At 49.4% G+C, this 17,121-nt stretch overlaps 3 protein-coding genes across 3 annotated transcripts; 1 reads left to right on the forward strand and 2 right to left on the reverse strand.

The window, feature by feature from the left end:
• Nucleotides 1-514: 514 nt before the first annotated feature.
• KVR01_011949 (uncharacterized protein) lies at nucleotides 515-4,964 on the reverse strand. The gene is made up of 4 exons (XM_044790325.1): nucleotides 4,310-4,964; nucleotides 4,029-4,249; nucleotides 3,509-3,970; nucleotides 515-3,421 (listed from the first exon to the last, which is right to left on the reverse strand). The coding sequence occupies exons 1-4, from the start codon at nucleotides 4,441-4,443 to the stop codon at nucleotides 525-527; spliced, it is 3,714 nt and encodes a 1,237-aa protein (XP_044639030.1). The 5' UTR covers nucleotides 4,444-4,964; the 3' UTR covers nucleotides 515-524.
• Nucleotides 4,965-6,792: 1,828 nt separating this feature from the next.
• On the forward strand, nucleotides 6,793-7,717 carry KVR01_011982 (uncharacterized protein; the record flags this gene model as incomplete). The annotated part of the gene is made up of 2 exons (XM_044792057.1): nucleotides 6,793-6,809; nucleotides 6,880-7,717. 2 exons carry the CDS (start codon nucleotides 6,793-6,795, stop codon nucleotides 7,715-7,717), a joined length of 855 nt encoding a protein of 284 aa, XP_044639063.1.
• Nucleotides 7,718-14,265: 6,548 nt separating this feature from the next.
• On the reverse strand, nucleotides 14,266-15,863 carry KVR01_011811 (uncharacterized protein). Its single transcript, XM_044791579.1, has 5 exons — nucleotides 15,741-15,863; nucleotides 15,241-15,678; nucleotides 14,918-15,138; nucleotides 14,700-14,846; nucleotides 14,266-14,629 (listed from the first exon to the last, which is right to left on the reverse strand). Exons 1-5 carry the CDS (start codon nucleotides 15,777-15,779, stop codon nucleotides 14,608-14,610), a joined length of 867 nt encoding a protein of 288 aa, XP_044638892.1. The 5' UTR covers nucleotides 15,780-15,863; the 3' UTR covers nucleotides 14,266-14,607.
• Nucleotides 15,864-17,121: the final 1,258 nt, after the last annotated feature.

Genomic DNA, 17,121 nt, shown 5'->3' on the forward strand with positions numbered 1-17,121 from the left:
CGGTACCTGCATTGACTATTCGATAGATAGAACAATTAAGGACTGACGGGCTCTCGGCCACATGGTTGGACCCATGCTGTCCCGTTCCACTTTGTGCTTATATCGATGTCACGAAGATGGCTCACAGGGTGGCGGTGAGTTCACACAGAGCCCTCCATTTCAGAAAGCTACCTAGTATTACGGAGTATTACACACATGGGTACTTATTAGGCGCCTGACGCATGGACTGTGCCCCTTCAATATTATTATCGTATGATACCTAGGTATGGGTATTCCAGCTTCCAAGAACGTGGATTTCTGGACGTAACAGCATGTTGTTTTGTGTCGCAAGGTCTACCACCTGTTAGACCCACAGGTCTGTATGTTGTGGGAGATCAGGAATGAGGCCAACACCACCTGGACAGTAATAGAACCAAAGAAGTGGCATTTTTACAGAATAACGATTCCCAAATATTTTTGTACAAAGAGTGAACGATCTAGACCTGCAACACATGTCTGTTCATCCAAATTCACGGCTAACTACATTAATGCCTGTTGGCATCCAAGAACGCCTGATTCCGGGTCGAAAGGTTCACAAGCAAGCCAGCACAAGCCCAATGCCCAGTCTCTTCTGCCAGCGCAATCGCGCTCGTACACTGGTCGGGAACAAACTCCCCACCCCCGGCATTGAACAGCAACAGAATCATATCGAGTCGACCGTACTCAGCCGCGTACTCGATAGCAGAGCGTCCCCCGGCCCGTACGCCTGGGGCATCCACTTTGGCGCCCAAGTCGAGCAATTTCTTTGCCATCCTCAGAGAACCAGTTTTCGCTGCCAATTGAAGTGCAGTGGCGCCGTGACGGGCCGCCGGAGCTGCGTTCACGTCCACCTTGTGACCAAGCAGGAAGTCCACAATACTATGGCTTCCAACCTCGCAGGCCTTTTGCAAGGGCGTGCGTCTCAGGCCCAATTTAGCTTCTTTGTGGATGTCCGCCCCTCTAGAAACGAGCAGCTCTACCAGCGGCAGGCTTTCTGTCTCTATAGCATCCAGCAATGCCGTTTGCCTGGTAGTGATCCTCATACTAACACTTTGAAATTCACCAGCCAGTAGGATTGGTCCGATTCGGTCATCTCCCATCCCAGTCATGCTCGTTGTGGAATTTGGATCGCCTCCAGAATCTAGCAACTTTGAGATTGTCGCAAGACGATTCTGGTAGTGCTTGACAGCAAACCCGAGTGCACTCACCATAATATACGTCTCATGGTCATCGACAACGTGGTTGACGTCAAAGCCTACTCCGAGTAATAGGTCCAAGGCTGCCTCATCACGTGTCTTGAGCGCGTGTAGTAAAACCTTGCCACCAAATCCAGTACGCCCCCGAGGATATCGCTGTCGAAAGCTTTCAAGTATAAGACTCAACAGGCTTCGATCATGAATCACCGCGTTCAGAATGGCTTGCTCGTCTGCCGGATCTGCTCCATGATCAAGTAGATAGCTGAGTATTGCATCATCTCGAACCAGAGCGGCAGCAGCCAGTGGTGAGGAGAAACGCTCAGAGCCATCGGTGACAAAGACAGGCCGGCCATCAGAAACTTTGTAAAAGCCCTGCCGCCCGGGGGATGGTCGGAGAGATGGTTTCTTCGCAGGATTTATGTTCAAATCAGCACCGAGACTGATCATGAAATCAATAAGTGACCTGTTGCCAGCCTTGATTGCGAACGAAAGAGGAGGGCGACCCCAGTATGTGTTGACGCCGTTGCCAGCGCAGAATAGTGCTCTGATAATCTTCAGATCCCCCCATGATATTGCTGCCTCCAAGACTTCCTCGTCCATCAAATCTTCAACTGCCATGTCGGATTCCAGCATTGCCCAGGTGATAGAGTGACTTTTGATTCGCAAGGCCTCCAGGAGCGATTTTTCTCGACCGTTGTCGGATGCTACTGGATTAGCACCAGCCTCCAGCAACTTCAACGCGATTTCTTGATGGCATGCCTTTATAGCGCAGAAGAGGGCTTGATCTAGGGCCGCCGATCCCGGAGCCCTGACCAACCCTAGAACTTGGTCGAGGTAGGCCGAGCTGCCGGAGTCGACAACGGCGCTTAGTATTGCCCGCAGGCGATCAGGCTGGTCAATTTCTTTCCAAGCGCCTTCTCTCACGAATATTTCAATGAGCTCATCATCGCTCTTCCGGATAGCTTCAGCCAAAGGAGTGGTCTGGTAGGTGTCACTGTCTAATCTGTACGGTTGCCCGTTTACGCATGCCCCATGCTCAAGAAGGAATTGCACTAAGCTGCGGCTTCCGAATCGCGCTGCTGCGGTAAGCGCCCAGTCGCGTCCTTTTTGGTCCACATGGGGGAGCAGTAAATCGACGAGATCACGATTATTTCTCCTCGCTGCTTGGCCCATCGCATGCGCAAGCCTGTCGCCCTCGGAATTGAAACACGCACTGTCGTGCATACCTTGACATGTTTGCATCATTTGTCGGACAAATCTGTAGCCTGAATCGTTCTTCAGGTAATGGGCCGCAGCAATGATCGTGTACTGACGGAAGAAATATGCATGGTCTGCTGGAGAGATCTTTGACACGAGTTTGTCCACCAGTGTTGTGTCTCCCCAGCGAACTGCGGCGTCCAAGAGCCTGGCTCTTACCGTGGCACCGTTGTCCAGAAGCAAATCCACAAGCCTAATCTCAGGTCGACGATAGTCATCCCAAATTCCGATTGCACATTCGAGAGCTCCTCTCTCCCGCTGATACCAAGCTGGTTTGCAGGTTTTGTTTACGTCAGCACCGAAGCGTAGCAGCAGTTCCAGGATTTCGAGTTGGCGCAGCACTGCTGCCCGTTCAGTGGCTGCCATTCGACGCACATCCTCGTCACGATCATGGTCGACAAATATGATATCATCTGGCCGGACAATTTTCAATGCAAGGAGGTCGTGAACGGTTCTTGCATCACCCGCCGTGATCGCAGCTTTCAACAGCGTCTCTGCCAAGGCCCTCGCATAGACTGTCGAGGCTCCGGTTCTAAGATGTCGTAAGACACTCCGTCGTGCAGGCTCGTGGTCGTTGATGAACTTGATGATGAGGTCTACCGGCGTCTGATCAATCCCCGCGAAATTGTTGGCCACGGAGAAGAGTAGCAGTTCGATGAACTGATCAGTGAATACTCTGGTTCCATCAACAACATCGTACTGTCTGCAAAAGACACTATCCGCGTCGGCGAGTACGAGTGACTTGAGCTTGTCAACCAGCTCTTCGGCGGTCGGTTTAAGCGCATCTGATGCATACAATGCACGTCTTGGATTCCCTGAGCCTGGGCCTCCAAGGAGGAGGCGCGCGGATTCGATTGGGCTGAGGTCATCCGGGCGATGGGTCGGGGTGATAGTGGTCGGACTGGTGTAATTCAATCCAGGGACCCAAAAGTCGTTCTGGCTGGCTGTACCTGTGAGGGTGTGTGAGTAGACGGGTCTATGCACAAATCGCCGTCCTGGTCCAGACAAATCCAAAACTTTGTAGGTGAAAGACATACCTGGAGATAGTAGACCTGGTGGGAAAGGCCCTGGTGAAAGTGGTCCTATAAGCCTTTCCCACGCACCCGGGCTATTAGGGTTGGGAAATGAATTCCAACCATCCACTTCAAAATCTAGAGACCCGTAGCTTGTGTGGAGGATCGAGAATTTCTCCACGTTAGAGGCAAAGTTAAGAAGTTGAGGCTGATTTCGGTCGCTTGGACTCCCAACCACAGGCCCAAGCGAGTGGGAACCCATGCCTCGTTCGTGCAAAATAACATCCTGGACCGGGAGCAAGCCGCTGTGAGATGCAATGCTACCAAGCATGCTACCACTGGCAGCTCCCAGATCTTGGTTCAAATCGAACAGTTCTTGCGCTATTAGCCGCGGAGTCATGCTTCGTTCAGGGCTTCTCATTGGTGAGCCTCGTGGTGCGAGCTTTTGAACAGTGACGCCGTTTGGAAGGTGTTTGATCAACCGGTCTGTTGTAGGTTTTGTCAGTAATTGATATAGCCACAGCCAGAACCCTCAACCACGTACCGGCAACAACGGGATCTTCGGCCAGTGGTAGAGGCGGTTTGGCATTCTTTCGCTTCTTCCTTAATTCCTCCTCAGAGAGCAACTTCCCGCTGATGTACACGTCAAAGCGATTTCCAATCGCGTTCTGGGAATCCAGCGCTCGAAACACTGATATCCACTCATGCCGTGAGAGGTTCTTCCGCTGCCCTGAGATTCGGAAGAATGTCTCCAATTGGCTCGCACTACGGCACAAGTGTAAGTCACACCAGATAACATCAAAGTAAAGTTGTAAGGGTACATACGTAGCCTTGAGACCCTTGTCAGTGTCTAATCTACCCCTGATCTTTGCAAGGGTCATGTCAGGGTCTCGACGGAGGCCAATGAGCCACTGCTCATGCCTCCCTAGCCGCTCTTGGATATCAGAACACACCGGCATCCTGGAATGGGTTTGAATTCGGTCGAATTGTGTGTCGGAAAACGGCTTTGAACTCTGAAGACTGGATCACTAGAAGTGTCTGGGGCCAAGGCGCCCGTACGCTGGACAAAGAGTGATGGTGGGCAACTTTAGGAAGTGAGGGGCAGAGGTGGCTGCTGCTCTCCAGCCAACTCGAAGCGTCATGCACAAAGGTTCCCCTGCACAACAATTTTTGTCAACCGGTGGATATCAGAGAGTGATTGTAAGCCAAACCTCAGGTGATATGAACAGGTGCGGAGGAAGCGCTGGCTTAAGAGGTCCACAACGGAGTCCATCTGCCTTAGTCGTCCGAGCTTTGTCAATCATCAAGAGGGGCTAGATTTTGGCAAGGCTCTCGCTCATAAGGTAAATTATGGCGACTAAATTCCTACTAGAATCGGATCATCGACCCCTCTCAGCACCAACTTTGGGGTGGTACAAGCCAGATTCTGTCCTCGCTTCGTGACGAATCATCAATAAGGTCGCCAGGGTCATATATGCAGGCTGGGCTTCAATCTCATTGGGCACCCGGCACCGGCATGAACAATTTCCCGTCAGCATAATACAGCGTGTCATTGGGTGGATATATCTCGTGCTGATGGAAACTTTAGATGATCTCTATAGTATTTCAGATAATCGCTGTATGCCAATGGCAGGCGCATTCAGCCAGTCATACCTAAGTAAGACTGAAGGCACCTGGGCCCTGTAAATTCCTTAAGTCCGCTAGATCGCCAACTTTGTGTGGTTTCACTTCTATTCCGTATACGTCCAAGGACATACATGCCGCCTTTATACGGCGGTAAGCACTTAAGGCCCAGCGCTTGGAAAGAATATGATGTTAATAATAATAGTTATAATACGATAGGTGGTTATGGCCTCAGCCTTGTGACGTATAGATAAGGCTAAGGGGCACCGGATCGCCAACTTTACACATGCAAGTTAGGATGTATTAACTGTTCGACCTTTTCAGGGCTACGGGATGTATGAGACCAAACACGGATCCGGTAACTTTGCATCGCACAGTTGATGCAAATCAGGTCGAGTAAATCGCGTGCAGATCATTGAAAAGAAAACATAATTGAGGATCTAAATGTCAATGCCGCCTCAACTTCGGTCTGCTACTCGCGCCTCATTCCAGTATATGTCAGTGCATAGTCATATGGATCAAAAGTTGAAGGAAGCTTACTTGACACGGTGCATGTCCTATCACCTGGAATTAAGTGCCCCTCTAAACAACCGCCGCGGAGCCGACCTCTTCTGATATATTCTGCTGCTGTTACCACGTACTTAGCTGCTTAGGTACGCAGACTCGATACGGCAGACCGTAGAATACTGAGTCTGTTGATACGTCTGCTCAAATTCTGCTACCTCTCTTATGGTATTTAACGCTTGAACACTTTTAACCCCATTCGATTTTAGTGTTGCTTTGATGCGTTGACCCCTGGATGTTTCATTATGCCGCAGAAGCTCGTATCGCCGGCAAAAGTGAAACCGTTGACTCCATAAGTGCGAGCTAAATGCCAAGCATCTGAATTTCTGGTTGGAGAGCACAGACGAATTCCTGGTAACGACTCTGCCCCAAGGTGTTTCCGCTATGCCCACGGCGGCGGTACAATGGAAGATTTAAAAGTCGCGAAGGGCCCCGTCTGGGCTCCCGGGCCCTTTTTCCAGATCAACATTGGAACAATCCGTTCTTCACCTTCGCACCTTGGCATCCGGATATTCGGCCGATCACCTCGCAGCAAGATGCTTGCACTACCGACAGCGTGGGTCTGGCTGCTCTTGGCTGGGTTTGTTGCAAGCGACACCCGGCTCTTGGAGCATATCTCCACGGCTAGAAAGTCGGGCGGAAACCAGCAGAAGACTGCGAATGGGCAACGATCGGCCGGAAAGGCTCCATTCAGCTTATATGCTCGTATTGCTGCCTATGTATCCATAGCCATCTTGTTTTGGTCGATTTCTTTGTCACCCAGCGACCAACAGGAGGCAGCGCAATCCAGTAAAGCAAAACAAGCTTTCTCGTTCAGCATACAATCGAGCAGCAATCCCGTCGACAACGGCGCTCGGGCTCCCATCGAGACTGAGTCTGACGTCGTGATTCACGATGAGCCCATCCACAATGAGACTCTGGGGTTCCAGAAGATATTCGTTATCAACCTGCCGGAGCGGACTGACAAGCGGGATGCCTTGTCTCTCACTTCCGTGCTCACAGATATCAAGCTCACATGGACAAGCGCGATTCGCGGGTTCAACGTGCCAGACAAGTCTCTGCCTCTGGGTGTAGACAGAAAGGGTTGGAGAGACGGGGGCATCGGGTCCTGGCGTAGCCAAATGAATGTGATTCGAACGTAGGTATCTCACCAGCACTTTAGCTCAGCAGAGACGAAACATGGCTTACTGACTACATCGCGAATTCAGAATGGTAGAGGAGAACATAGCGAGTGCCCTCATCTTGGAAGACGATGCAGACTGGGACGTGCGGTTAAAAGACCAGCTCGATTCAATCTCGCAGGGGACGCAACTGTTGCTCGAAAGAGCCCACACAGAACCTGATTTCGTCTCAAAGCTCAATCCTAAAACTAGAAAATGGGACGAGATCACTTCACCGTACGGAGACGGTTGGGATATCCTATGGCTAGGGCATTGCGGCGAGACCTTTCCCGAGCGGATCCCAGGCCACCACGAGATTTACAACCTGTCCTCGGCACGATACACGTACTACGCGTTGAATGACGACGAGACCCTCCCAAGCGACCCCAAGGACATCACCGAGACTTGGATCGGCCTTGAACACACAAGCGACAAGTACCGCGGGACACGATGGGTGCATTTCAGCGGCGGTCCAACCTGCAGCCAGGCATACGCACTGTCACAAGCCGGCGCAAGGAAAGTCTTGCACGCGCTCAGCGTCGGCGGCACGTTGATCGAGCAGCTGGACAACGCAATGAGCCACCTCTGCCGCGACCACACGCCATGGGACAACCCGGACGACGTGGATGGCCCGCCTGGTTATCCGGGTGCCAACATGCGGTGTCTGAGCGTCAACCCGCCCCTGTTCTCTCAGCACAAGCCGCGCGGGCGCAAGGCGGCGGGCTCTGACATTGAGACCGTGGAGGATGGGGATGGCATCCGGGAGGTGGGAGAATCGCCGAATCTGGTGTGGAGCGCTAGGTTGAATGTCCATAATCTTCTGCATGGGAGGCCGATGGAGGACCAGTTCGCGAAGCGCCAGGAAGGGATTTCCAAGGAACAATGAGTGTATTTCTATTGATGAGTTGAGCGTGCGTAGTCATTTGCTTCCAGGCCTCGGTTGTCTCAGGTTTCAACGGCCAGCATTAGTCTGTGAGGCACCCTTGTCTCCCAGTGCCGGCCGCCATCAGGTCAAACTGTAATAAATATCTCATGTTATTCTAGGGAAACATGTAAACTTCTGCTATATCACATCCGGCTAGGTTGTACTTCCATCTGAGTGAGAATACTTTCGATCTTCAAGCTCGCCCCGCAAGCTGATCATATGATGCCCTGTCCGCAGACTCGAAAGAAACTCGTGTGTATGTGAGGTTAATCGAAAAATCAGATGCCTTCATCAGCAAGACCTCTAATGGACTGAGAGGTACTTAATACAACGTCAGCCAGGAACTTCTTAGCCATGAGCCCGTGGGCAATTTGAAAGAAAACACCATACCTAGGCGCGACGCCGTTTGCGACAACACCGCCAGACACAGCAAGCCACGATAGAAAGCAGCAGTGTTGCTCCAACGGCGGTTCCAACAATAATTCCCACTCGCGCACCATGAGAAAATTTATTCCATTGGTCCTCGGCATTATTGATAGCTGCAGAGCCATTCAGGCTACAGTCCGGGCCATTACACCCCACAGGACCATCCCTGGTTGAAAGGTCCTCGTAGAACTCAGGGGGGATGTAATTGATCATGCTGGCGGGGTAGGGCTTTTCTCTAGTCGATATCCGAGCTGTCTCCTACCTAAATAATTAGCGCCGGAATTATATTTGCAGATTATGAGAATGTGGAAGACCCTCCGTACCAATAATCCTGTTGTCGTCTTCGAATTTGGACGAAAACTTGGGTTTGGACTGGGGATAGGTGACGATACTCGCAGGAGCTGAAGGCCTTAGCGAAGCAGCTCGGGTGATATTATTACTAGAATCAGACAGAGGGCCGGGAACTTGAGGCGCTGCTCCGCAATACACGAATAGGAGGACGTGCAAAACATGAACAAAAGTCCTGTTCCACTACATACATCAGTCACTGGCTGTCCTTGATTGCTTTCGACAGACACACACCACATGGCGAGGCTTCTCGGGTTTCTCAGCCGGCTGTCACTTCAATTTGACCACGTGCTTTGCAAGCGTCCCAGCCCCCGGGCTGTGTTTGGTAGCAGGAGTTGTACGGATATGTCGTATGGTGTGATCAACGCCTGGTTGGGGCGGCCGTTAATTTCCACACTTATCACCACATGTGCGACAACGAGGTCTTGGTGCGAAGCAAAGCAAACAAAAAAGCAAACAGGTTCCTCGAAACGTTCGAGACTCGGTAACATCGGCCCGCAATTTTTACATTTGCTCGAAGTTCTGTGCGACATTTGGATCTCGTAACTCATTGTGCCAGGCACTGAACGGACAAGAAGAAAGCGATGGTTCAATTATCAAGATAATCATGGGAGGCATGAGGGAGGAATTGATTGTTTTCCTGTCTAATTGAATAACTGCCAGTAGGACTGCAAGACAGAAAGATGCGACGGTACACTCCCGCAGATTTAGTTCCCCGTTCGATGGCATTGCGCTGTCGCCATTATTCATGTGCTAGAAACTTCAAGTCCCCAATGCCGGCGTCATCAAGTGCTCTTCGACAAGGCTTTCACTTTCGCTTGGTCCCGCGCGAAATGTCAATGCTCACATTTCCAGCTTCTCGTTCCTTCCGTTTCGCTCGTTTCCGGTACAAGACAAACACAACGATGCCAGCTATAACAGTTCCAGCAAGCACGCCGGATATGATAAACAAGATCTTCCGATCAACACAATGATCACAGCCTCCTCCTGTGACTGGCAAGGGCGAGGGAACCGAGCTGTTGGTGCCATCTGTGCTGTTTGACTCGAGCACGGGTGGCTCAGGAGATATGTCGGAGAGGTGCATTTTGAATGTGAACGGTACTCGGGGTGCCCAAAGGAGCATAAGAGGTGGAACTATCTTGTTATCAGCCCTACTCTACAGCTCAAGTCCAATGACAAACCGTGTTAAAACAAACAAGGGTATGTGCTTCTACTCACTGTGGCTTGGAAAATCCGGGCGGCTATTCCTTCAATGGATACGTTTTGGCTGCGAATGTAAATGTGGCAGGGCTAGAGAGGACCCGAGGAAAGGATGAGGAAGTGCTAATTATATCACATCTCGGAAACTCGCATCCTGTCTCTTGTAGTCCAAGCTTGACAAGATCCGGTGATACATGGGTGTGAAGACACCAAAGATTTATCGAAGACGAACGTGAACAGAAGTTAAAAAGAGGGCTTGGATGTGGAATAAACATGTTTGCGGAGTACAGAGTGAGGAAACGGAACATATCGTGGTGCAAGACTTTTCGAGACGTTGCTCAAGGCTATGTCAAATATTGCAAGCTCCCGTGAGGCTGAACCGTCTAGCAAGCCACTCTTTCTTCTATAGTACCAGTGTAGCAAACACTCGCTTGCCTCTTATTTTGAGTTTGCGCGCAATGCCTCTGTGCCTGTGTACTGTTTCGTCAGACGGATCACCAGCACATGATCCCGTGTAGGTTGTAATTGGACCCGACTTTTTTATACTTCTGGTCGGGTTCTAGTGTCAACGATTTAATTGTCATTGCGGTGTGATCCCATGCCGGATGCATTGGCAGCTATGGGGGCTTGAACCCGCATCTGCTCACCGCTTTGCCATAAGGCACATTTCCGATGTCATACACAAATGTTGAATCCCGTATCGTCAAGCAAGTTAATCTTCCGGTTGAGCCCTTCTCCTATGATGAAGCTTCCTCCCGTCCAACGCGGATTGTAAGGCTTGCATACCATACACCAATTACGGAGCCGCACAAACCTCAGCCTCGATGTCAGTCCAGACATGCATATGGTTAGGAATACAACGGGGCTGAATGCCAAGGTCCACATAGCCATCGGGGGGTAGCTCTGACACTGACGACTCAGGTGACCACAGCGTCGCACGATCACAGAGATGCCGCACGCTCACGGGAATTCCTCACAAGCTTCTTGAGCACACACAACTTGGAACCCACTCTGGCAAGTATTGGGTTGATCAAGCACGACATCAACTGAGTAGCACAGGGTGCTCGGTGCGAGATATTCTAATCAAACTGCTGGATGATGGAAAATGACTTGATCCTTGGCTTCAAATGTTGGAATCCACAGGAAGGAATACACATAGAATGTCATTAATTGATGTGATCCATATCTGGGTACCGCTCAGCGTCATCAGCGAGAAACTCATCGCAACGATCTCGACGACGACTTTGCTCCGCAAATACTACCATAATTACTGTCTTACCTCAAGGTCAGAAATTGGGGAGATCACGACTTTGTATGCTCTGAGAGGTTCGTGACTCAACCCCGTGGCGGCATAACATCCGGCGCCGGCCCTAGTTATGATACATACCCAGGTAAGTTCCAAGGTTGCCTCAGCGGCATGACGTGAGCTGTGTGAAATTAGTTCACTTCATGGTGCAGTTTCCACCACTCTTGTATCCCGATCATCGTTCAGCTCACATGTCCACGGCTCGTCGGGCTTGTAGTCTGGTCCTTAGTCTCATTATTCTCTCAAGCCGACATTTTCGCTCTCCTATAGGCTTCAGCCAAATTATATTTTTTATTTAACTATTTATCTATTTATTATCTTCTTAACTTTTAAATTAATTATTAGTTTATATTTTAAATATAAAATTAATAATTATTTAATATATACCTTTAAACTTATCTATATATAAAGTTACTAACTTTCTTTATAAAGCTCTTTTTTCTATTATATTTCTTATATATTATATAAAAGTAGATAAATTCTTAATAATAAAGTAATAAATTTAAAAAAAAGGATTTAATTTTTAAATATTTAGACTATTACTTTCTTTATATAATATTTATTTAATATATAATAAATAAACTTTATTTTATTTTTAAAAGAGTTTTAATCTTTTATAGAATTTATATAAAAGGCTTTCTTAAATAAGTTTATTATTATAATATTGTTATTCTATTAATAACTATATATTTAAAATAAAAATTATAATATATTTAATTTATTTAATAAAAGTAGATTTAAATAGTTATATAATAAATATATTAATAAAAACTAGTTTATTAAATTTTATATATTATAGAATTCTTCCTTTTATAAAAGCTATTTTAAATATTTATTTTAATTTTATTATATAACTATTTTACTAACTTTTTAATATAATATTATTAAAAGTAATACCTTTTAATTTTATTTATATAGTATAAAGTTTAATTATATATTTATAAATATATTATATTCTTTTTCTATTATTATTAATATTATATTTTTTAGATATTAGGTTCTAAGTATTTATTATTATATAAAGGTGCTATATATATTTTATATGTATGGGGATTAAAAATGAAACCACCCTCGCTCTCCTACGCTAGTGGCAGAAAACGCCCACCGTAAGAAGCAGCAATGCAACAACTGGGCGAATGGCACCGCCAATTATGTTTGTGCTGTCAGGTTTTGACATGGAATTTCTGACAGGAAGTGTGGCATATTCAGTACATAGGTCAATTGGTGCTCCAAAGTGGCTGTGGTACCACAACGTGCTATTTTGTACATTCATAGTATCTATGCCAGCCTGCCAGGGAAAGATGCTTCCAGTACATGAGTGACAAGTGAAGCAGGAGAGAACTAGACAGCCGATCGACGCAATGCAATCCAACACATTCAGAGTTGCTAGAGTTCACAAATTCAATTCCAATCTCATAACTTTGCCCTTGGCCTCTCGGGTAGTGATAAGGAGCTAGCGGATTGGACATAAGAACTCTGATGGCACCTGCTAGTGACTGCAGCAAATGGGGAAAGCAGTATTGAACTTCAATTCACCGGATAGCTACAGTACTAGTAGTGTTGGACCAGTTGAGTGGAGTGTAAAACTTGTATTAGCTGCTGCTATGGTGCTATCTCCGTATGTTACTTGCCTTCAACGACACCGTGGACTCGGTCTGAGTGGTTGGTCGAGCTGTTCACCCGATTGTCTATTTCAGATGAGCCTGGTAACTCGCTGATGTTCAGACGTGCACACTCATCCGTTGTGGTAGAATCATGAAAAGGTTCTGCTGCGGCCGCAAGTGACTGTTGCTGTGAATTTTGGTTGTTTGTGCCGCAATGCTCAGCTCCTTGCATCTCCTGAATATTGCCATTGGGGCGGATTTTGGCTCCCTTCCGGTCATCAGAAAGCTCAACGGGCCCCGGAGGTGTCGCCTGCTCAGGTGAGGAGACAGTGTCGGGAACAGAAGTGGTTTCTGCGGCCAGCTTCTTCCGACGCATATAACAGAATACTACCACCGCGAAGCAACCAAAGGCCGTGATTGCACCAAAAAGTGCGCCGATCAAGATCCCCACCTGGCCAGCCTCCGTGGCGTTGGTCGGGTCGCTGGTCTTCGTCATCAATGATGGAGGGGCGGACAGCATTTGCCGAGCCCCTCGCAAAGACTCAGGCCCGCATGAGAAGAATGTATAAGTAGGAGTTATGGTAGGGACATCTGCACTGGCATCTCCAGTCAGAAGCCAAGTCACACACGCAGGGGTCATCGAGCCACCGCTGTAATTCCATCAGTCATTGACTCGTCGGCATTTGTGCGAAGGCTTCGTCATTACCAACAGAGAGTGTTTGATCCGCAAATTATTGCATCAGACGAAGCTTCTATCAATGTATTGTCTGTCGAGGACACTGTAGACAGCGTGGACGTCATGGCATGAGCGTGAGACGGACCATGTAATGCGTCAGATTCGAGGCACTCGTACCCCGAGTACACGATGTTCATGCTGTCCTTCGGATCAATACACTTCATGTATTGACCCCAGGTCGTACAAATTTCGGAGCCCACATTCGGGCAGAGAAGCGGAATTCCTAGAAACAAAACTCGTCAGAAACCTATTCTGGTTAACGCAGCAACCATCCCAACGTGTTTACGCAGTATTGGAAGGGAATAATCAGTTTCTTGTTTATTTACTTTTTCAGGGGAGGGGGCTCCGATGTCAGCATACCATCATTCCCGAACCCACATGCACCCTTGATAGAAACTTGGCGAGGAGCTTTAGTTGGGATTGGCGTTGCGGGTTTGTCATATCTTTTCGGAACAGTTGACGTCTCTGGTGCCTTCTGCAACAGGTGGAATCCATAGGAGGGATTGGTCAACAGTAAGACCTGCAGGAGTCCCAGTGGTAGGAGCGGATGCACCGAAAATTGCATTTTGTTCGCGTTGATCAGATGAAAACGAGTCGGCAGCGACGATGTGTTCGAAAAGCACTGCACACCTAGCTCGCGGAGGGAGTCCTAGCCGTGCGATAGATCCTACACAACCTTGACGAAATGGTAGATGATCAAAGACACGTTGAAGGACCGCATAATATCAAGTTGGAGGAGGCAAGAAATCCGAAACTGGCCTCCATGAGGGGGGCTGGGGGTGACTACCGATTCACATCTCCCTTTGCCAGTAAATCATCCCCAATTGTCCCGTCTCAAGGAGTGTGGCAAAAGCGTCACGAAAGTAACATCTGCGCCAACTCCTTGGTGTGGACAGAAGCATTTTATGGCACAGCAGCCTGCTGTGCAATGGTCTGGAATGCATCTCATCCCGTATGTGACCAAACCTGCCTGCGCGCACCTGGCGAGAACTCCCAATTACCTATGAACCTACGGACTTCAGTAAGGTTGTGGTCTATCACAAAGATTCGACTTCTAGATATGTCCATACTGATTCCTTGCCGTATGTTGCCCTCAACGTACATCTCTCCACTCTTGCTGAGAGGCCTACAACCATGTATAAAACTTGGGTGGGTAATTTTCTATGTACATAAGACTGGGAGTCAAGCCACGCAACCGAAGTGACATTGGTATTGGAAAGCATTGGGTAGATCATGGGGCATCCGTCGGGTCCCTGCAGTCTGGTCAGACAAAAGACACGTAGATTGAAGGGGCCCTCGGCTGGACGGGAATAAAGCACTCACCAATCCGTAACAAGCCCTTCATCCAAGTTTGCCATGGTCTCCAGATCATCGTTCGATATTTCAAAGCCGTTGACGTCGACGTTCTCGATAAGCCTCTCCTTCCTGACGCTCTTTGGCAGGGTGATCATGTTGTTTTGCAGAGACCACCTGGCCGGCACGCGATCAGTATCACGGCCTTCCGGGAATGGGACAGACGAGGGCGGAGTCGATATGCTCACCTCACAAACAACTGCGCAGGCGTGCACTTGTACGCCTTGGCCAGGCTGACAATCTTGGGGTGTCTCATCCGCATAGCCCTGGCCAGCGGCGCGTACGCCTCCACACTGATGTCGTGCTTGGCACACGTCTCACGGATGGCAGTCTGCGTGTTAAACGGGTGCACCTCAATCTGGTTGATGACAGGGTGGACCTTGGGATTCGACGCCATGAGCTCTTCAATCTGTACACCCGGCGCATTGCATCAGCACACAACAAACAAACGCTGTTTGCCTCTTCTTCTCCCGGAGTCCGACTCGGCCCGTTGCAGAGAGAACACACTCACATGTCTCACGCCAAAGTTGCTCACGCCAGCCATCCTGACCTCCCCCGCCTCGACGGCATCCTCCAGCGCCCTCCAGCTCGTCAGGCGGGCCTCCTTGCCGCCGTACGGGCTGTGCAGCAGGAACAGGTCCACGTACCCCAGGCCGGACACGTCCACGGACTGCTTGATGCTCCGGCGCACCTGGTTGTAGTTTGTGCTGCAGCTGGCCAGCTTCGAGGTGTAGTGGATGTCCTCGCGCTTCAGGCCGTCGGTGTTCTCGGCGCTGCTGAGCCAGTCCAGGATCGCCTTGCCCGCCTCGCGCTCGTTGTGGTACATCTGGGCTGAGTCGAAGCCGCGGTAGCCTGCCGACAGGGCCCACTTGGTTGATTGGTAGGCCTCCTTGCCGGACATCATGTACAGGCCCAGCTGGATCTGGGGGATCGTCTGGCCAGTGGCCAGCTGTCGTATGGGTCAGCATTCTGGATGGTGAGATTGCTGGCCCTCCGCTGTCATTGGCATACCTTGACCCTGGTTGCCAGTGTGTAAGTTTGGGATGGCATGATATTAGTGTGTTTATCAGATTGAGGCCGTGGCTGGTCGAGATGTCGGAGTTGATGACAATGAGTTGCATCCCCATCCCTCGCAACAACGACCAAGCTGACGGGATGACAGCTGCAAAGATGTTTGGACTGTGACGTCAGAAATTATCCAATGACTGCCCTCCGACATCGGCCCTCGGAACGACGTTCTGGGACTCGACACAATGTCTACAGTGCTAGAACGAAGATATCCACCATTAAAGGCATGATGATTCTGGGCCAGGTCCAAATGTGAATAGCCGCTGTCATCGCGTACGGGATGGCCTCAACGAAATCACCTGCAGTATGGCGGATTCCAGTCAGTCTGCAGAAAGTGATTGATGTCTGCCTTGATCGTCGTACTTCTTCCCTTTCTGCCTGAGAGTCCACGGTGGCTTCTGTGAAGGGATAGATATGAATTTGCGCTCTATAATTTGTGAAATCTGATGGGAAAGGCGTCCGAAGATGAATTCCGGCCCGAGCTTGACAGCCCTGGAGCCTCCGGTACCTTGGCGCAAGGGAGATTGGGAGAGCTCTCCAACCAGCAGAATCGGGCAGGTCGATTTGGACGAGCCAAGAACCTTGTGCAATTTTGACATTACTTGATAGCTCGGGACTCGCATCGCTGTATTCGCGATGTTCGGTCAGCAGGTAAGGCCTTCAGAATGGTGTCAACAAGGTTGACCACGAGACTGACTGGCTCGGCCTGTTCATGTGTGTTGTAGATCATCGGCCAAGCGTGTCCCTTGCAATATGGGGTGGTCTTCTATCAATCACAAGGCTACGCAAACTTCGTGACGCGCAACACATAAGCGATTCCGCCTTGGCATCCTTGCCATTCTTCGACAATCTCCTTGAGGGAGGAGTGCTGAGATCACCTAGTACGAACATGACAGGCATGAGCGAAGCGAGCGAGACTCCTTAAAGAAAGAGAGCACGCAGGCCAGAAGTGTCGACAAGGATAATTACAACTAGAACTGCAACCATGCAAACAATGTTTTGCACAATGTTGAACGGAACGTCCTGTGCGTCTATGATCTCTCAGTCAGATTCGTCGAGCTCGATCAGGTCATCCTCCTCTCCACCCGAGTCAGCCTCGTCTTCGGCCTCCTCACCATCATCCACGCCAGCCAGCTCGCGGTAGTTCACACTGGCACGGTTACCACGGGGTGTTCCAACTGTTCTTCAATTTATCCTCGGCTCCTATGTAAATTAGCCCTTAGAGCTTCCCATCAAGTGGTAATGTGTGTATGCTGGCACGCGAATGATAACTGATATCTCCCAGTGCTTACGTTATTCTGTCAGAGGTAGCAGATTCTCGCGT

The sequence above is a fragment of the Diaporthe batatas genome, assembly GCF_019321695.1.
Source record: "Diaporthe batatas strain CRI 302-4 chromosome Unknown Contig00017, whole genome shotgun sequence".
NCBI classification, from domain to species: domain Eukaryota; kingdom Fungi; phylum Ascomycota; class Sordariomycetes; order Diaporthales; family Diaporthaceae; genus Diaporthe; species Diaporthe batatas.

Bases quoted from the DNA above. Each gene is read 5' to 3' on its own strand.
- KVR01_011949 (XM_044790325.1), bottom strand. From the start codon at position 4,443: ATGCCGGTGTGTTCTGATATCCAAGAGCGGCTAGGGAGGCATGAGCAG. The intron at 3,971-4,028 runs GTACGTGGTTGA...AACCTACAACAG, and splicing joins CGAAGATCCCGTTGTTGCCG to ACCGGTTGATCAAACACCTT. The intron at 3,422-3,508 runs GTATGTCTTTCA...ACACCCTCACAG, and splicing joins ACCAGGTCTACTATCTCCAG to GTACAGCCAGCCAGAACGAC.
- KVR01_011811 (XM_044791579.1), bottom strand. From the start codon at position 15,779: ATGCCATCCCAAACTTACACACTGGCAACCAGGGTCAAG. The intron at 15,139-15,240 runs GTGAGTGTGTTC...CCGGGTGTACAG, and splicing joins GCAACTTTGGCGTGAGACAT to ATTGAAGAGCTCATGGCGTC. The intron at 14,847-14,917 runs GTGAGCATATCG...CGTGCCGGCCAG, and splicing joins CCTGCGCAGTTGTTTGTGAG to GTGGTCTCTGCAAAACAACA.